A 21538-nucleotide genomic window follows, 5' to 3' on the forward strand; every position below is an offset into this window, starting at 1 on the left:
AATCAGATGGTAGGGGGGAAAATACCAGCTAGCAAATCATTTTGGCATATTTTACATGTTAGCATATATCCTACATCCTATTCTCTTTTGCAATGAAAGAAAACTAAAGGGAGAATTTCCCTTTGGTCCAAAGTCCATCCTACTTACTATCATTTTGGTCTTTTTTATTTTAAAAACAAACAATAAACACATACTATGTGTTTATTGTTGACTCATGTGTTGACTCATTCAGCCTCTCCCCACTATATGTCATATTTTCTCAATCTGTTTTTGTTATTTTGTTCATGTTTGAGCATCGCCCCCTACAGTTGGTTACGATTAGTCATTCATGTCAAGGGACTACCTTTATGTACGTCTACTTCTCTGTTGTCTCATGATAAAAATTGTGCACGCTTTGTTGGGAACAGAATATAACTTATGAATATGCAGGGAAGATACCAGACTTGGCCCAAAGTTAGCTGGAATCCAAATCAAATAATTAATCCATTCTTCGTTGTAACTGCTTTCAAACTGACTTCAACCTATGGCGACCCCCATGAATGTGAGTCCTCAAAATCACCCTTTCCTCAACTGCACTGCTCAGCTCTTGTAAATAAATGGCCATGGCTTCTCTGCCTGAATCTATCTATCTGATATGTGATCATCTTCTTTTCCTGTTGCCTTCAACTTTACAAAGCATTAACAGTTTTCGTAGCAAGTTCTTGCTTTTCTTGATATGGCCAAAATAAGCCAGCATCAATTTAGTCATGTTTGAGTCTAAGGAGACTCCAATAGACCCATTTATTTGGCTATTTAGCAGTCTATAATGGAAACTATAATGTTTTTTTTCCATATTCTGTCCTAATAGTAGTCTCTTTTCTTGAGTACAGGTTATGCATTCAGACAATCAAATGTTGTGACACACTCATTTCTTTAAGAGCAATCCATTGTTTCTCATACAGTCAGCCCTCTATATTGGCAGGGGTTCAGTTCTGGACCATACCATGGATACGAAAAAATGCAGTACCTCAACTCCCATTACAATCAATGGATGCTAACGTGCATGTGGCTGTGTCAGTGTAGCTGCACGCACACACTGCAATTGTGCAGACAGGATGCTCCATGAATGGCTAGCCCATCAATACAGAGGGTCAACTGTACAACCAAATGCTTTGCTACATTCTATAAAGCACAGGCTGATTTTCTTTTGAAATCACTTAGTAATTCCATTATTCAGTATGTGTTTGCTATATGATCCCTAGTGCCTATTCCTATCCTGAACCCAGCTTAGACCTCTGGCATTTCTCAATGCATATATGGTAAAATTGTAGAAATTAGAGCATCACGTTTACATGTAAAATTAATGCCACGATTCTGTGTTTACTGCAATTTCTGGAGTCCCCTTTCTTGGGGATTGGAATGCATATTGATCCTTTCCAGTCTGTGGGACATTGTTTTGTTTTCCAAATCTGTTGACAGAGATTAGTTAGAATTAGATGCTATTTCTGTAGCTTGGAGCAGCTCTACTGGTATGCCGTATGTTGTTGTTGACACTTCTCAGAAGTGCTCTGGATGCAGCCTTCACTTTTTAATACTGGAGGATCATCCTGATATAGTTCTTGTTTAAATGATCCGTCATACTTTCATCTCTTTTATATATACTTGAGCCTTGCTTTACGCAGGGATCCATTCCGGACCCCTCGCAAAAGGCAAATACCGCATAAGCTCAAGCCCCATTCAATAGCATGCAAGCGCCATGGGCACGCAAACCATTCAATGAATGGCAGTGCGGCTTCCATGTAAAGTGGAAGCCGTATATGGCACACCTGCATATGGAGCAGGTGTGCTGTAGTTCTTCAATGTATGAAGTGCAGCCATACTCCTATTTAATCTATGGCAATCATTTAAACATCTATATAATGGTAAATAGTTTCAAAACTATTTTTTATTAATTTTGAAAGTATAGTATTTTGATACTTCTGCAATTCATCTGAGATTCAATGTCAAAATCAGTTGTTTTGCTTTTTTAAATAAGGTACACTAAGTGGTAAATAATTACACTATACATATTCACAACCACAGTATTTGTAAACACCATTGAAGGCCATACCTTAAAATCCAAGGAAGAGAGCTTTTCAGTCTTTTTGTATACATCAGGAGAATCTGCTTTCTTTGTAAACTGAATGTAACAAAGTTGGTTTTGTTCCCAAAATGACAAGACCATAAAACTATCTGTGAGAACAGCTGAAAAACAAAGAAAAATCATCAATCATATACAGTAATACAGCAACAACAAAACAAATTACTGGGGCTCTATTGTTTCACAGAACAAGAAAACCACATTTTTAAGATCACTTCTTAAAATATTACATTCAGGCACCTGTGATCTCCTAAAGGACATCAGTGTTTCATCTTGTCATGATCTTGCTGTAATGAAAAATAAAGCTTACTGTGTAACTCATATCAAATAAAACTGAATAAATTATCATGTACCAAATACCTACTGTAATATGATATAGGTTTCACCTCCAGTCCTATACTCTTTTCTTCTTCAATTCTTTTAAATTTTGGTGTGTAACTCCCTTCAACCATTGCTTTCACTGCTGAAGCAAAAATATTGTTGTCAGCTGCAGCCAAGCATAAATGTAAAAAGGGGGATATCAATGATATGCCAGATGCTGCTACAGCAGTCAAATTTTTTAATGCTATTAAGCAATGGGAGAAAAAAAATCTGGGGTATTTGTTTATTTTTTTGCCATACAAAATCCTCCTTTATCCTTGAATCATAGCATATCAGAAGTCAATTAAATCAATAATGGACAGAGCTATGATGTTTAGAAAACTGTCACTATACAAAAGGACTACAGATAAAAACCAGAAGTATTAATGTTTTGGCTTCATTTTATTTTTTTATGACAGTGCAACTGCTAAGAAGTGAAATCTTTACTGATCATGTCAGACTTATCTGACTTTTCTTAGTCTCTCAACAAACTGAACTCTGAATATCTCAAAAATGATAATAATCAATTTAAATACACACACACCTTTTGTGGACACAACCTACAATGAAGGATAAAGAACTGTATGGAAAAGTGTGCATTATCATAGAAACTAATAGCCAACTCTGTGAATTCTTCTAAAAGCTATTAAATTACTATGTATTATCTGCAATTGCTTGCCCATTTATGATTCAATTCTGAATAAAAACATTGCCACAGCATCTTGTTCACATTCTGCACTAACTATAGAGAATTTGAGATCTTTACCCTCATTTTGACCTCCATTAGTTATAAATGTGTATGGATCACTTTACATTACTTGTGTAGAGCTGAAAAATATATTTCTTTTGATTTAACAGCAATTGTAAAGCTGTCCTTCACTTGACTAAAAGCAGAACATTATGAGTAGTTCTATGATTCCTTCTCTTCCTCCCCTTTCTTTCGGTTATCATGTAAAGCTGCTGCAGGTGGTTTCATGCTGAATGGATGATTATGGTTAAAAACAGGAAATATGGCAGCTGAACTCTTTCCTTGCTGCCATTTGTCCACTTCAAATCCCCTCTTTCACTGCTTGTTCTTTGAGACAAAGATACAGTGATCTGTACCTTTCAGCTGATAGGAAAAAGTAGCCTAGATTTTAAGCCGGTCTTCCATAAAATGTAAAGTCACCTGTTATATGATAAAAGAAACATTGAGGAGAAGCCTCACAGAATTGCATGTAATGTGTAGTTCTGCCTAGAGTGTAATACTGGAAAGCAGTGTTTTAAGTCAATTTTAAAATTAGTTTCTATGGAAATCTCACATATGAATGAAGAATCCTTGGAACTGAAAGTTGACAGCATTTGGGGGCTATTTTGGTTTTGGTATAATATAAATGGATGTGAAATGAAGTGGTAAAGACAATTTTTCCTTCTCTCCATGAACAGAGGAATGGCTTGAACATAAATGTCTTGGGCCCCATACAAGTAGAAAGGTCAGATATACATTAAATAAAAACCTTTTGTTTACTAAGGGGCTATACAGACCGTCCCTTTCCTGGCCGGATTAGGGCCGCAGCAACCTCATGCCATGGGCCCAATCCGGCCTCTGGAGGGCGCAAAAAGGAGCTGCAAAAAGCGACTCCTTTTTACGCCCTCTAAAGGACACCATAGCCATGGCGGCGCAGCTATCTGGTGCCCCTTTGGTGCTGCATCATCTGGAAACAGTGCCAGAGGTGCATCATGATGGTATGCGCCATCTGGAGGGGTGCACGTCATCATGGTGTCCTAGGGGAGAGTTAGGGCATGCATCATCAGGATGCTGTGCCCTGACTCTGCCCACAAGCCGGCCTTTCAGGCCAGTTTGGATAGCTCCTAAGTGTTCATTAATTTGCATTTCTTTCATTATCTCTCACACTTCTATACTGAGGTTCAGACAACAAAGTATTTAGATTTATTCGATTCAGCATATGGCAAATTCTTGTAATATTCTGACAACTCTATAATCTTTTGAGACCTCTACAGAATCCATTTTTGCATTAAGGATAATGTGTCATATATAGGTTTAGTTTGATACTGCTTTAACAGTCATGTTCTTTATGGTTAGATTTATTTTAAACGAATTGAATTGTGTAAAATTTTAATAAGAAAAGTTTTTAACAACATGAAACTTTTTTATACCATTGTTTTATGATTGCAAGATTTTGTATTTTGTATTATGAATAAAGTATTTTAAAAAAAACAACAACATTCAAGGCTCCATCCAGTAGAATCCTGGGGTTTGTCATTTCTTATGGCACCAGAGCACTCTGACAGCGAATGCTAAACATCTCACAAAAGTACAAGCCACAGAACACCATAGCATGGAGCCAGTGTAGTTAATTCTGCAGTGTAGATGAGGTGTAAATTATTTTTTAGGTAGAGTGAGGACAACAGTGATGAGTGAGAACTATAACTTATGTTAAAGAGTCTTTCAATTATGGATTTGAACCAAGGCATAAATTGTTTCCCATTCCAAAAATAATGCAGAGATGTGCACCTTTCAAAACTGGAAACACTGTGGAGTCAATTTTCTCAATAAAATGTTTTGCAAATTCATCATACAACTTTCTGAGGATTCCTTCTTAGCATTCTGAGGTCTGGAATAAAATAGTCCCTCGCGTACCTCTGGGTGAGATTCTGGTGATGCAATAGATGCAGAAAAGAACATTAGACCGTAAATTGGATTTCTCCTGAGTGTCTCCTTACATTGCTAATCAATCATGTACCTGCTTCATTGTCCACAGAAAACCATGGAGCTTTTGTACCAAAGTTGAGAGTTTTAAGTGTGATTATGTCCATTGCTTGGGTCATCTCTTCATTGCATATAGCAGTCAGACTTAAGAAATCTAAAGAACTGAAAAATCCTCTGGAACATTCAAAAGTTCTTCCAGAACCCTTTGCCTCTAAAGGTAGATCATTTTAGTGAGGCCCACATTCTACAGAATTAAGAATCACAAGAAATCTAAGCCCTCGTAGATAGTAATCTGTGTATGAAAAGAGAGTTTTTTCAAGTCACCCTAACCACATGAAATACTACATTAAAAATGTGCCCTGTCACATAGTAAATGAGACAAGTTCAAGTTTACTTGATGGAGAGTTATCTATAAAGATCAAATAGAACAAGAAAGCTTTCACAGTGAAACAGTTAAAAAGCAACAACCAGAAATGTTCTCACTCAGCCCAGAAGACTACTTTCCTTTCTTAGTTTGACCTACAACATGGCTGGATATTCAGCAGCACCCCCAATAGTCTTTGTATTATCTTCCAGTCCTAACTCTGGTGGTCTCCTTCTTTTGGAAAAAGTTCTCCAAAATCTACTTCCTATGTTGATCAGATCTACTGATACACAGATCTCTGCTGTGGGCCCAGGCTCCAGCCCCAGGATAAGAACTACAGAGCAAAAACCATCTAGTTCTTACCTTTTGAGGGTCACACTTCTCACCCCATCCAATTATAGCTGATACACAGAACTAGTACATATAATTCAGCAAAGATCTGTACTCCCAAACATGGAATACTTTGAATGGAGTCCATCTAAAACAGGTGTATTTATAGAAGGTTCTAGATTCAATGCTAAGATCTTCAACGTTTTTTTTAATACCTAGGTTCAGTTCTAGCTTTTATTTAAGGGTATTACAAAGAAGGGCAGGTGAAAGCCCTCTTTACATAGAATTTGAACTGCTGTACTGGGCAGTACTGGGTAGAACATACTTTAATTGGCCACTGTCACTGAAAGGTACTAATACTAATTGAGACCTTACATTCACTATTGTTATATTATTTCTAATATGCTTGTGGATGCAGAACAAAGCACTCAAATCAACTTTAATGCACTTGGGGGAGAATCCCAGAAACTGACATTTAAAAAAGAAATGTAACAGTTGCTAAGAACAGAAACTTCGATGTTAATTTTTTTTTTCTAAAGTGGTTTTGGTCCTAAGGGTAGTAACTACGGTATTATATGTAATTACTTGTTGTGTTTCCAAGTCCCCAGTGGTAATAATTGGTCTACCTGTTGACATACTATTCCTCCTGTTCCACTGTAAATGTAGGCAACTGAATTGCACATGGGTATAATTACCATCGCTGATGGTGTCGGAGATGAGCTTCCCCATCAGGGTTCTGTCAATCACCACTCGCTCCAGCTGTGGCCCAGAAAGGCTTAGGGATACCAGTACACCTGAATGAAAGAGGAGCTGAATCCAAATAGGCAAGAAAAAAAGGAATGTAACTCATCAGAAAAGAACTGTGTGTTCCATACTGCATTTAAGAGCTGTAATTTGGGGGGAAATACATATACTAAAGCTCAACTGACAAATATTACGGTAGATACACAATAAGATGTTTTCAACTAGAAAAAGAAAATTAGAAAGAAACAAGAACATACTGAGCTTCAAATACACCTGCCATAACTAAGAATGATATACTTCACTATAGAACATAATTCCCCATAATTTACATGTAAAATAGTTACTACAGATGTTGCCATTCACAGCTGAAATTTTCCCCATCCTGCTGTCTTGTAAAAAGGTGGATAAAGAAAAAAGAGATCATATGAGTCTGTGAGATGGAGCAGCTTAATAATCTGTCTTAAATGTGTTATACACAATTATTCAAAGCACAGAGTTATTCATGTGGACAACTACAAAGTTATCAAAAGCACACACCGCAGATATATAAAAAACAAAATGAAACGAAACTCCAATAGAAATGGAGAAGACAAGACACCAAGAGGGTAGGTTCACCAAAACAGGAGAAACGAGTTTGCATATTTTACACAATAATACTTTTTAACCTGTGGTCCTCGAGATGTTTCGGACTTTATCTCAGAGTCCCAGATAACACAGCCAGTGTGTAGGCATTCTGGACATTGATGTACCAAACATCAGGATGACCAAGGTTTCGGAACTACAGTTCTGTGTGACACAATACATGTTCATACTCTTGTTCATATTGCAACAGTACTATCATGTGACATTTGCCTTGCTCATCCATGTGTGCAGTCTTATTGTATATAAGCTGTAAGATATGAAATTGTTTGAATCTAATAGATTTTTTTTATTATTGTACCATGTAAGCAATTGTGTGCGATTGCAATCTGGTGTCATATTACAGACTAGGAATGGAATAAAGATTATTTAAAATATTCTAAAAATGGTAAATAAAATGGGCTTAAGTATTAGAAAACCTTGACAGGGAGAATACTAGACAGACAAGAATCTATAAGGTTTAGGAGTTATCCAGTTAAAAAAATTGGTTTTTGGTTTTTGCACAGAAAAAAGACATACGGATTTTCTGGCTACTTTGGTGACACAAAAATATTTTAACTTGCTGCCAGAAAGACAGCAAGGATGGGGCCATTCTGCCCTTTCTGTGCAGGGAGCTCCAAAGTCTGGGAGCAGCCACCAAGAAGGCCCTCTCCCTTGTTCCTACCAAATGAGCCTAAGAAGGTGATGAGACTGAGAGGAGGGCCTCTCTAGATGATCTTAAAACTTTAATATTATATAGGAGATATGGTCCTTCAAACAGCCTGAACCCAAGCTATATAGGTCTAGGATTCACACTACCTTTGGGAAAGCTGTACTGCATTCCAGTTCGCCTTGGCTGTACTGCATTCCAGTTTGCCTTGCATGTTTGCTTGCACTTTGAATTCTATATTGTGGTTATATGTTTCAGGAGAGTTCTATTTCTCGAAACAGTTTGAATACTGTTTGTTCATTAAGGGTGGAAGACATGATGTTTATGTTTCACGTTTGATGTTCTACTTTTGAAGTAATCTTTAATAAATTTTCACTTGATTGCAACAACACTCCTGCTTCCTTCTTCTCTGTAGCTTGCTAGTCTCCCATAGGTGTGAGGCACAGAGACCATGAAGGAGGAGGACATGTTGCATACTTGCAACTGTAGTTCTTCGAGTAGTAATCTGTGCACTTACAGAACCCCACCTGTTCTCCCCTAGCTGTGTCCTGCTGATCCTGAAGAATGAATGAATCAGTCTCCACGGAAATGGCGGTTTCAGAGGGAAGTGCCATGGTTGCTGGAGGAGGGCAGAGCTACCACCAAAATGCATCCACTAGTTTCTACAAGGTTCTGAACAGTATTCTGTGCAGCCACAGCATAACCCATATGTGTGAAGCACAGACATCATGAGAAGATTAATGCAGACTAAAATATTATTTGCTCCTTTGCTGCAACATCAAATTGCTGGGTCACCTTCAACTTATTATCAACAGTAATTCCAAAATCCTTTTTGCATGTAGTACTCCTAAGCCATGTATTTCCTCATCCTATTTCTGTGATGACCTAAATGTAGAAGCTTGCATTTGTCTGAACTTCATTTTATTAATTTTCACCCACTTTTCTATTTACCCAGGTCCTTTTGAATTCTATTCCTGTCTTCTAATGTGTTAGCCACCCTTTGCAATTTTGTGTCATTTGTAAATTTGATAAGGATTCCCTCTACCACATCATCTATATCACTGATAAAACTGATGAAGAATAATGGCACTAAGATAGCTCCCAGAGGCATTCCACTCGAAACCTGTTTGAAGTGCAGCCACTGATAATGACCTTTTAACAGTTTTCCAACCAGTCATAGATCCATCTGACAGTGTTCCCATTATTCCACATTTAATCCATTTTCTTATTCAAATATTATGCGGGACCTTATCAAATGCTTTGCTGAAATCTAGAAAAATAATATTCACAGCATTCCCACCATCAATTAGAAACTTGACTGAATGAAAATGTAAGATTAGTTTGGCAGGATTTGTTCTTGACAAATCTATGCTGGCTTCTACTAATCACTGCATTGTCATCTAGATAGAATGGGCCCTCCTTATCCACGGACCTGATATCCACACATTTGAGCACTGCCATTGGGGACAAAAGTCCCTCGCCCCCCCCCCTCCTCCCCCCCCCCCCCCTCCTTCCCCCCTCCCCTCCTTCCTTATCTTCTTCCTTGTTTCCTCTTTGCCCCAGCTTGAATTTGGGGACATGCTAGGGTTGCTCCTGAGCTGCCTAAGGCAGTCCAAACCCGACCCCAGAAGGGGTCGACCTTTCCCACTCCTTGCTGAAGCCCATTTGGGACTGCGGCAGGAGGCAGCATCGGGACAGTGTCATGTAGTTGCCGCAATCCTGGGGTACTCTCTGGGCTGAGTGGCCTCTGGCCGCTCCTTCCTGCCTGTCTGTTCCGCCCCTTAGGGCTCAAATGATAGCAATAATTTTTTTAAAAAAAATCAACATGTAGCAAAAACATTTTAATGAAGAAATCTAAGATTTTTAGGTTCTGTTACTAAGCTCTGAACTTTCTGGACATCAGAAAATGGAAAATTTATGTGAACTAATGTAAGAGCCCAATGCTTACATGTCAGTTTGTTCCTTGATCAGATTCACTCATTTAAACATCATAATTTTGGCTTATGCTACACAAATAAATTTGCTTGCTTGTTTATTTACTTACTTTCTTACTTAATTTCTTTTATTGAATGCAAAAAATGATCTATCTGAGGCAAGGAAGCAACAAGAATTATCAGAGGCCAATGTCTGTTTCAGTCCTGGAAAAGTGGAAAGATCTGCCAGCATAGCTATGCTACAGCATCCTGTGCACCTATATAAAAGCACTGACATTCTCAAAATCAGGCTGTGAGGGGTTCTTAGAGCAAAATACAAGGGAGGAGTAGTCTAGAAAATCATTTGTGCACTGAGGAAATTACTGGTTCTATATAGAATTGACCATTGGTGGGAAGCAGATGCTATGCGGCTATCTTCTTTGCTGTTAGAGACATGCTTGTGCAGTAGGTGGTTAAGGGTCTCTGGCACTGTCACTCCTTGTTTGCACTGGCTTCCACACTCTTTGCAGAAGCATCAAAAGGACAAAACTGCCTACACAACACCAAGGTTGACTCAACAGGCTCCTTACCAGTGGCTTTATCACTACATTATAAGATCAATTAGCACAGAAAATTCCCAAACAGGATACAATACGCTACAGGATCAATACTCATGACAAGCTCACAGATTGGTCGAAATGTTGCCAAAATCACAGTATTTCCAATAAGGGCTGTGGTAGAAGCAAAGTTAAAACACCTTTCCTGAATACTGTCTGATCCTTTCCATTGCACCAGCTGTTTCTGTTTATAAAATCTTTCATGTCAGGTTTAAAGATGTGAATAACAGTACAGTACATCTGTTTAGCTCTACATCCACAAAACCAGTAGCAATGCTTTCTTCATTAACATTACTTCTTTCTCATATTCAATGAATACATATTTCAGAGAAGGGTGGGACTACAGCACTGCTCCACTGCCAACTTATACATGTTTACTTTGAAGATACATGTTCAGTGCTCATGCACAAATTGGTCATGTAAGACTTTGCAGTTGAGAACCCTGAAAATGTGTTATCTCTTTCCCCAGGCTTCTGCAGCTGCTAGGTTATTTAAAACACACACACACACACCACATACCACACACACACCTTCATTTGTATGCCATTTTCAGTGAAAGCAAAAAGGGAAAGATCAATCCTCTTTAGAAGGATCCTAGTATTTGCTCACTTAACAGGAGAAAGTATACTCGAGGAAAATGTATATATTTAGGTTCTGTTAAAAAGCACAGAGAACAGACTGAGGATACAATGACTACTTGTAAATAAAGTTTGATTAAAGACAGTACAAAATTAGTTTTGTTACCTTGCAAGCCAAGCTAGCACGAATCAGTACAATCTCAAGTTCCTGTTTAAAATATATTTATTTCTATTCATAGGTTGGTTCTTAAGATATTTAGTTCAAAAATACTTGATTCAATTTGAGGCATAACAGCTGACCATCAGTGAATTGTTGACCATCATTCAAAATGTGGTGCTGGAGAAGAGTGTTGAAGATTCTGTGGACAGCCGAAAAGACAAGCCAGAAATCTCCCAGGAAGTCAAGATGACAAAACTGAGGCTGAGCACATCATGATAAAGGAGAACTCATTGGAAAAAAACAATAATGCTGGGAAAGGTGGAGTGAAGGAGAAAAAGAGGAAGGCCACATGCTAGATGGAGGGACTCTATAAAAGAGGTCACAGGTATAAATTTTCAGGAACTAAGCAGAGCGGTGGAGGACAGGGAATCTAGGAGATGTCTCATCCATACAGTCACCATGGGTCAAGATCAACTTGAGGACGGTTAACAACAACAACAACAATTCTTATGCATTGTGACAAGTCAGGGATTCAGAAGGGTAATGTGGGGCTCTGTTCAACGAGGTAGAGAGCCATGCCTGAACTGAGTGGATTGGTAGGCTGTTTCTATTTTGTGAAGGTGCTCCTGTACCTCTAAAGAAGAAATCCTGTGTGCCTATATGCCTTTGTAGGGGGAAACTATCAGATGACTTCTGCAATGACACATTGGTGAGACTCACTAGCAAGGAATCCTAGAATCATAGAGTGGGAAGAGACTGCAAGGGCCATCCAGCCCAACCCCCTGCCATGCAGGAAATCTCAATCAAAGCATCTCTGACAGATGGTCACCCAGGCACTGTTTAAAGACCTCTAAGGAAGGAGACTCCACTACACTCCAAGGAAGGAGTGCCAACCGGTCACCCTGGAAGCAGCAAGCTGCTTTTCCCTGGCAAGGAAGGACGCTTCATCTGGGTGCAGAGAGGTGCAGCTGGTGCATATGTAGGAGGCTCACAGAGACCAAATGCTATAGATTAGAAATGCATCAACAGGGAAAAGGCGAGATTTTAACTATAGTAGCCCCTCCAAGGCAAAGGATTGTTTCCAAAAATTGTTTCCAATGAACAAAAGCAGGAGCAGCAGCATAACTCCAACCTGCCAGCCACATCCTGGCAAAGTTCATAATGATTAAGCAGGGTTCTAACTTTGACAGATCTTTTTTGTCACCACATCTCCCCTGCTGTCATGTGCTTGCTCCAGTCAGTCCACCCCAAAATGGTGGTTCCAAGCCACAGAAACTATGCCCAGCAAGAATTTCCTAACTGCCACTACTAGTGAAAGTATGGCTGAGAGAGTGAGTTCACGTGGGGAGGTGAAAATCAGGAGACACCACCACACATAGTGATCAGTGAAGCTGTGTAGTGGTTTTAAAGGGCTCTGAAAAGACGTTTCATGCAACCCTTTAAGCTCATCATGGCCCTAAAGACTGCTGGTTTCCCTTGTCTTTCTTGTGCTCCAATACTTTGACTGAAGGCCTCTCTGCTGCCCTCTTTTACCCTTCACCACCCCCCTGCTGCCCCTTTCCTCCTCACCACACCCCTGGATCTTTCCACTGCCCAACTGCCTACTTTGGGAATAACTATTCTGTAGTCATATTTTTCTTTTCTTAATATTCAGTTGTAACCCCGCTTCAGCACTTTCTTCCTGAACTTTCACCAGTAATCATTCTATGCTATGTTTTGCTGATAATATGGTGTCATTTGCATGTCTCCAATATTTCCTCTTCCAGTTTTTTACTCCTCCTTCCTCTGAGTCGAGTTCACATTCTATATAACTAAACCAACAGGCTGATAAAATGCTGCCTTACCTGACTCTTTTGCCAACTGTTTCTTCATATAGTATTCTTTTTGATAATGCACTCTTGTCCAAAGTACATGTTTCATATCAGGACAATCAAAATATTGTGCAAGTACATACATATATACTGCTGGTATTTATTTAGTGTCATCACTTAAATATATGCGCACTTTTCAAAATATAAAATGTTATACCACATACAATGAATTCTTAGACCTACTAAAGCAGTTCAAAACATCATAATCCTGTTCAGATCTTATTAAATGCAGATCCAGATCAAGCATTTCTATATATAACATATGAATTGTATCAGAGAAACTCCCCTTTTTATTTATCTGGTAAATATATCTTTCGATAATCATCTGGAAGCTGGTTAAAAGCTCTACCAGTTTTATGGCAGATGTCCTTTAAGGTTTTGTCCTACTAAAAGTGTTAGACACAGTCACACTATTCCAGTTTTTATTGCAACCTTTCAAAACTTCAATTTATCCTCATGTTGCAGCTGGATTAGATAAAATCACAATTTATTCCCAAGTTGATAATATGACCTTATAGCCCAGCAGTGTTTGACTAGTGCTTATAATTGTCCCAAAAATATAAAGGAAAAAGTTTTTGAAGAACAACAAAACTCTGTAAGTTGAGTAGGCAATTTAACAGGCCATATGAAAAAATGAAATGCACAGCAGTTTGAATTATATTTCCTCCAATAAAACTGCATATCATCCAGAAATAGGAGGAAACTAGTTATGAATAATAACCCAATAATGCCCAAAATAACTTTCTTTCCCTATTAATCAAAGTAAAACTAAGTTACTCTTATAGTTAAAGAATGCAATCAGACTAAATAATGGAATAGTACAGTGCGCCTGCATCATACGCGGGCACCTTTTACATGGCTTTCAGCAATGGAAATTTTCTACAATGGAAGAAACAATGGCACATGTGCCTTTGGCACAAATGCCTATTATGGCTAATGCGGCTCGAGCATAAGCGCTATTTGCCTTATGCGCAGGGGGGTCCGGAATGAATCCCCCGCGTAAGGCAAGGGCACACTGTAATATGATTCAACTGTTGGTGTCTGCTGTTCTACTGTGAGTATTGAGGCAACCATGAGCTAGACTGGAGGAATAAAAACATCCCCCACCACCACCACCTCAGCATTAGGGTTACCAGGTTGGATATGGGAAGGGGTTCTTGTAACTCTCAACTAAAACCAACTTGAGAAACAGGACAAGATACATCCAACGGGAACACAGGAGATGGCCTTCTCAACAAATGCCCCCAGGCTCTGGAACTCCCTTCCAGGGAAGTTAGATTGGCACACTCCATACTTTTTATTTGCAGACAAGTAAAGACATTTCTGTTTTGGGCATTTTATGAAAGATTGTATAAGACCTATCTCACCTAAACAATGTCCTGGATCTTGCTAATTGTTGTGCTGATGTGTGTTTGTGTGCACATGCACATGCATATTAAATTATATATGTTTAAATCTGGGTTTATTTTTTATTATTTAATTTCTTTTTAATTTTTATATCTTGTGAATTTTTAACAATGTGTTTTTTAAAATTTGTTTTAAAATCATGTTGAGTGCCAAACTGTGAAAAAGGCAAGACAGAAATCCTGATTCTCTGCTCTCACAGATGATGATGATGATGATCATCATCATCATCGTCATCATCATCGCAATAGCAAGTACATTTCCATACCGCTTATCAGTGCACTTAAGCACTCCCTAAGCGGTTTACAAAGCGTAAGCTAATTGCCCCCAACTATCTGGGTACTCATTTTAGCGACCTTGGAAGGGTGCAAGCCTGAGTCAAGCTTGAGCCCTTGGCTGGTATTGAACTCGTAACCTTATGGTTTGTGAGTGAGTGACTGCAGTACAGGCATTTAACCACTGCGCCACCAGGGCTCTTCATCATCATCTGTAAGAGCAAAGAAGTCTCAACCTCTGTTCCTGTTTCCAGTACCTCCATGCCCCATCCACCCTGCTCTCTACTAAGGGGCAGGAACCTTGTTAGGAGGGAAAGGCTGTGATTGAAAACTCAAGGCTGAAAAGTCAGGTACCTTTGCATTGGTTCATGGAGTTTTATGGAAAGAGGTCTTGAATGTAGTGCCTCAGGGTTCCATCCTGGGGCTGATAAATATTTGTAGCAATTATTTAGATCAGTGGTCCCCAAACATTTTGGGGCTTCTGCCCCCTTTCCTCTTGGGTGACAATCTTAGCACCCCTCCCCACGCATATTTCACAATAGGTTTATTGTTCTACTGGAAATTCAAAACAACCAAGCTCGGTCACTGCTCCCTTTGCCACCTGGCCAGCCTGGGAGTAGCAACTGAGCTACTTCTCCCTGGCAAGGAAGGACTCTTCATCGAGGTGGAGGGAAGTGCAGCCAGTGAGTATGTAGCGGGCTTAAAGAAGCCATATGCCCTGGACTGGAGACACATCAGTGGGGAAAAAGAGAGATCTTAACTACAGAAGCCACTCCAAGGCAAAGGACTGTTTCCAAAAATTGACCCCCAATATTTCTTCTCCTCCTTCCCCAGAGACGTCCTTTTCCCACACAGCTTCAAGTGTTTCCCTCTCCCACACAAACATAGTTTCCTCTACTACCTCTTCTCTCAACCTGTCTGATGAAAGAAAGCAGGAGCTGCAGAGCAGCTCCAACCTGACAGCCAAGTCCCAACAAAGCTCAAGCAGGGTCCCACATTTGAAACCTCCTTTTTGCCACAATTTCTCCCCTGCTGTCAAGTGGAATCATAGAATCATAGAGTTGGAAGAGACCACAAGGGCCATCCAGTCCAACCCCCTGCCATGCAGGAAATCCAAATCAAAGCATCCCCAACAAATGGCCATCCAGCCTCCGTTTGAAGACCTCCAAGGAGGGAGACTCCACTACACTCCGAGGAAGTGTGTTCCACTGTCGAACAGCCCTTACTGTCAGGAAGTTCCTCCTAATGTTGAGGTGGAATCTCTTTTCCTACAGCTTGCATCCATTGTTCCGGGTCCTGTTCTCTGGAGCAGCAGAAAGCAAGCTTGTTCCCTCCTCAATGTGACATCCCTTCAAATATTTAAACAGGGCTATCATATCACCTCTTAACCTTCTCTTCTCCAGGCTAAACATCCCCAGCTCCCTAAGTCATTCCTCATAGGACATGGTTTACAGACCCTTCACCATTTTAGTCACCCTCCTTTGGACACGCTCCAGTTTCTCAATGTCCTTTTTGAATTGTGGTGCCCAGAACTGGACACAATATTCCAGGTGGGGCCTGACCAAAGGAGAATATAGTGGCACTATTACTTCTCTTGATCTAGACACTATACTTTTATTGATGCAGCCTAAAATTGCATTGGCCTTTTTAGCTGCCGCATCACACTGTTGACTCATGTTCAACTTATGGTCTACTTGGACTCCTAGATCCCTTTCACATGTACTTTCATTCAGCAATGTGTCTCCCATCCTATATCTGTGCATTTCATTTTTCCGCTCTTAGTGCAGTACCTTACATTTCTCTGTGTTGAATTTCATTTTGTTAGCTTTGGCCCAGCTTTCTAGTCTATTCAGGTCATTTTGAATTTTGATCCTGTCCTCCTAATTTGGTATCATCTGCAAATTTGATAAGTATGCCTCCAATTCTGTCATCCAAGTAACTGATTATGATGTTGAATAACACTGGGCCCAGGACAGAGCCCTGTGGGACCCCACTGGTCACTTCTCTCCAGGACGAAAAGGAGCCATTGTTGAGCACCCTTTGTGTTTGGCCGGTCAACCAGTTACAAATCCATGTAACAGTTACTTTGTCTAGCCCACATTTTACAAGCTTGTTTGCAAGAATGTCATGGGAAACCTTGTCAAAGGCCTTACTGAAATCAAGATATACTATATCCACAGCATTCCCTTCATCTACCAAGCTGGTAATTTTATCAAAGAAAGAGATAAGATTTGTCTGGCATGACTTGTTTCTCTGAAACCCATGTTGACTCTTTGTGATTATGGAATTGCATCTGGGAACTGCAGCAGCCAAACAGCGCGGTTCCCAGACGCTGCAAAGAAGGAGCGTGAAAATCACGCTCCTTCCTGCGACCCGGAAGAGACGCTGCAAGTGCCAAAGTGCGCACTTGTGGCGGCATTTCCGGGGCGCAACGTGCGGACACAGTGCGTCCGCTATGTCAAGATGGCGGCGGCCGTGTGGAATGGCCGCCGCCATTTGGTACGGACTCAGTCCGTACTAGGGTTAGGGGCGTCTGGAAGAAGAATATTCATTTAGATTAACAAGGTATTCTTGTACTATCTCTTTGCTTATTCTGTGCTGAAATTCCCCTATTCTGTTCTCTGCTCCATTATTCCCAGATTGAGCACCCTTTTCCTTTTCTGAGAAGACTGAGGCAAAGAAGGTGTTGAGTAATTCTGCCTTTTCTCTGTCTTCTGTTAGCATTTTACCATCTTCTCCATGCAGTGGCCCTACCATTTCCTTCTTCTTCCTTTTGCTGCAGACATATCCAAAAAAGCCCTTTTTATTGTTCTTAACCTCTCTAGCAAGCCTGAGTTCATTCTGCACTTTAGCTTTTCTGACTTTACCCCTACACAGGCTAGCTATTTGTTTGAATTCCCCTTTGGTGATTTCCCCATTTCTTATACATGTTCCGTTTAAAATTTAGCTGAGTTGAAAGTTCCTTGGTCATCCATCCTGGTTTCTTGAGACACCTCCCATTTTTCTTCCACATTGAACTGTTTTAAATTGTGCCTTCAGTATTTCCCTTTTGAGAAACTCCCATCCATCCTGAACTCCCTTCTCTTTTTGTATTCCTGACCATGTACTTCTCTAAGTTTATTGAAATCAGCTCTCCTAATGTCTAGAATATGTGTCTGACTATGCCTGGCTTCTCCTTTCCACTGTATAACAAACTCCAGGAGAACATGGTCACTTCCACCTAAGGATCCCCCCACTTGCACCCCATTAACCAAGTCATCCTTGTTGGTTAGGATCAGATCTAAAATAGCTGACCCCCTAGTTGCCTTTTTCACCTTTTGGAAAATGAAATTGTCTTTGAAGCAAGTGAGGAATTTACTAGACCTTGAGGATTTGGCTGAGTTTGAATTCCAGCAAATATCAGGATAGTTGAAGTCACCCATCACTACTACACATCTCTCCTTTCTGAGTGTGTAGTATTCTGTTTTAGAAAGGCATCATTAAATTCTTCCATCTGACTGGGAAGTCTGTAGTAGACTCCCATCATAACATCCTTGTTGTTTCCCTCCCCTTTAATTTGTATGATTCTAACTTTTGTGCTCAATTGGATATATTTGCATTTTAGGCTCTTTTCTAGTTTTTTAATAGCCACCCTCCCCATTCTTAATCTTCTTCTGATTTCTTGGCTGCAGTCCCAGTTCCTACAAGTGTTTGGTCCCAAGTACGAGAACTTTTACGGTTTTTATTTTCTCATTGCTTAGGTTGAATTTATGTAGATTCCCCATGGTCATTATTTTTGTTTTCTTTATGTTCAACTGTATGCATGCTGTCGCACTTTCTTCCTTGATCTTCCTTACTAGTTGTTCCAGATTTGGGAGATTTTTCCCAGTTTTATGGTGTTTTCTACATATCTTAGATATTCCTTCATCCTGTTTTCACACCTCTTTCTTGAGAGAGCCCTGGTGGTGCAGTGGTTAAATGCCAGTATTGCAGCCAGAAAGCTGTGACTTCAATTCCAGAAGGTTCAGGTTGACTCAGCCTTCCATCCTTTTATAGGTCGGTAAAATGAGCGCTCAGCTTGTTGGGGGCAATCATGACTTTGCCTAACTATGCCTCCCTAAAGAAGTAAGAATGACTCAAAAACAACAAACATGTAGCTTGTAGTTTTAAAAACAACGTCTTTAATCCATATTTACATAAAAAATTAAATCCTAATCTAACTAGTGGTGGTTCAGGTAAAGAGAGAAAATCTCACGATCTTTAAGAAGCAGGAAGATAGGAACAGTTCAGTTGAGAATCTTGAGAGAAAGACTGTTAATCCCAAAGAGGGAGTGATCTAACTCACAAGGTTAGTTTGAATAAGATAGAGAGAAGAGACGAGTTTCCAAGCAGGAATCCCAATCTATCTAAAGAGGTGAAAGGAGAATGCAAAGATCTTCCAACGAGGGCAGTGAGCTTACACACTGTAAACTGCTTAGGGAGTGCTTAAGTTAACTGATAAGTGGTATAGAAATGTACTTGCTACTGCTATTCTTCTGTGTCCAAGCCTGTTTTTTTGTTTTTTTTTGTTTTGTTTTTTGCAATATGTTCTGCATATAAATTGAACAGGTAGGATGATAAGATGCAGCCTTGTCTGACCCCTTTGCCAACTGGGAACCATTCTGTTTCTCTGTGTTCTGTTCTGACAGCAGCCCCTTGTCCTGAGTACAGATTTCTCATCAGGACTATCAGATGTGTTGGCACTCCCATTTCTTTAAGGGTTCCATAGCATTTCATTATCTATGTAGTTAAAAGCTTTGCTATAGTCTGTAAATTACATGCTGATTTTCTTTTGGAAATCCCTGGTGCACAGTGTGATCCCTAGTGCCTCTTTGTCTCCTGAACCCTGCTTGGACCTCTGGGATTTCTTTCTCCATGTATGGTTGGAGTCTATGTGGCAGAACTTTGAGCATGATTTTGCTGGCATGGGAGATTAGTGCTCCCACTAACTTTTGTGTCTCCTTTTTTGTGGATGGGGATGTATATTGATTGTTTCCAATCTGTCGACAACTGTTTTGTTTTCCATATTTGTTGGCAGATTTTAATTAGAACTGAACTTCATTCTGTTTCTATGGAATGTATTCAATATAAGTGTGGTTCTTCCTCAGGAGGGAAACAGCTATCTCTCTCTCGCTCTCTTGGAAAATACACTTATTGATTTATTTGCTTTATCACACAGTAGAAAGCCAAGTAGACAAGGAATGAAGCCAACATTCCTCAGCACAGAATAGCACTGGCCAGTTCCCACAATCTCCAGTCAACATAAAGCCCCTCAGTAGTTTCTTTCTCTCTATGTCTTCATCTCAATTATTCACATTCACACACAAGCCAGAGAGAGAGAGAAAAGGAAAGCTTCCAAGGATGATGAATGCAGGACAGCTAGAAAAAGCAATTCTTAAAGTGCTTGTATCTTGCATTGTGACTAAACTGTTTGAGAAATATGATTACAGGGCTCCCCCGGGTTACGAAATTAATTCGTTCCGCGGCGCCATTCGTAACCCGAAAAGCATTCGCAAGCTGAAGCCCCATAGGCGCTAATAGCGAAAGCCGCGATTTGGTGCGAAAAAGCGCCGAAAAGCACCAAAAATTTTTTCGTAACCCGAAATAACCTTCGTAACCCGGAACAGTTTTTTTAATGGATTTTTTTCGTAACCCGGAAATTTCGTAACGCGGCGCATTCGTATCCCAGGGTACCAGTGTACTTCTTCAGAGGCTTCTAAATGTAAGGAAATACAGGAAAATAGCAATTCCTAAGTACTGAAGTCCATTAAAAACATCTTGAGGAATATAAAAGAATCTAAAAAGCGATTTTCCTATAATACAACTGATTTCAATTGTTATCTCCTGTCTTTAATAAATATATATTAGCTATTCAGTCACCCTACAGACACCAGATTCTGTCTGATCTTGCAAGTTAAGAAGGGTCAGCCCTGGTTAATACATGGATGGGAGACCACCAATGAATACCAGGTGCTGGAGGCTATACTTCAAATGAAAGAAGTAAAAAAAACACTTCTGAGTTTTCCTAGCCTAAGAAAACCCTATGAAATTTATGGAGTAACCCTATGTGAACAGGTGACTTGAAGGCACACACACATTCAGTCTTAAAATGTCAAGTGGATTTTTACAGAAAAGATGAAAAGAAACAGAACAGGGGTGTCATGAAACACATAGTTCAATAGCACAGACCAAGATTTCAAGACCAGAAGAAGTCATCTATTAGTTTTTGGGCACAGTACAAGGTGTTGGTAATGACTTTTAAAACCCTTCATGGCCTGGGTCCAACCTATCTACGGGATCGCCTTCTTTTGTACAATCCACCCCATGCATTTAGGTCCTCTGGGAAAAATTTACTGCAGACAAGAAAGATCAGGCTAGCTTCAGTCACCCAGAGGGCCTTTTCATCTGCCACTCCCACATTATGGAATGGCCTGTTGGAAGAGATCTGAAACATTACCATCCTTGACAGCTTTAGAAAAGCCGTCTAGACAGATCTCTTCGGACAGGCCTTCCCTGATTAGTACATTAGGTCACCTGTTGATAGGGACGCCCATATAGGAGATTCTAGGATTAGGGTAGCAGTTCCAACAGGAATTTCACTGCTAGACATCCTCTACTGTAGGGACTATACATTCATCCCCACACTCTCCTTTCCATTCTTTAATCAAGAGTCTATAAATGGAATTTTTTTTTGTTAAATCAGAACTGCAAGTTAATAGGAGACTTTACTAAAGAATACTTATCAAAAGCCATAAGTTGGAAACAATTTGAAGGCACACAACAACAA

General features: G+C 39.9%; 1 protein-coding gene across 4 annotated transcripts in view; it reads right to left on the bottom strand.

The window, feature by feature from the left end:
• The window catches only part of LOC121924095 (WD repeat containing planar cell polarity effector), a 195982-nt gene that overhangs the window by 119471 nt on the left and 54973 nt on the right, over positions 1–21538 (bottom strand). For 3 of the 4 annotated variants that reach the window (XM_042455221.1, XM_042455203.1, XM_042455212.1), the window contains 2 exons: positions 6579–6693; positions 2090–2223 (listed from right to left, as the gene is read on the bottom strand). In XM_042455221.1, coding sequence (XP_042311155.1) covers positions 2090–2223; positions 6579–6693 — 249 coding nt within the window. Of the gene's footprint in view, positions 1–2089; positions 2224–4994; positions 5102–6578; positions 6694–21538 lie in introns of those variants that run through there. The other variant, XM_042455230.1, reaches the window with a different exon arrangement.

This window comes from Sceloporus undulatus, chromosome 1 (assembly GCF_019175285.1).
Source record: "Sceloporus undulatus isolate JIND9_A2432 ecotype Alabama chromosome 1, SceUnd_v1.1, whole genome shotgun sequence".
Taxonomy (NCBI): Eukaryota; Metazoa; Chordata; class Lepidosauria; order Squamata; family Phrynosomatidae; genus Sceloporus; species Sceloporus undulatus.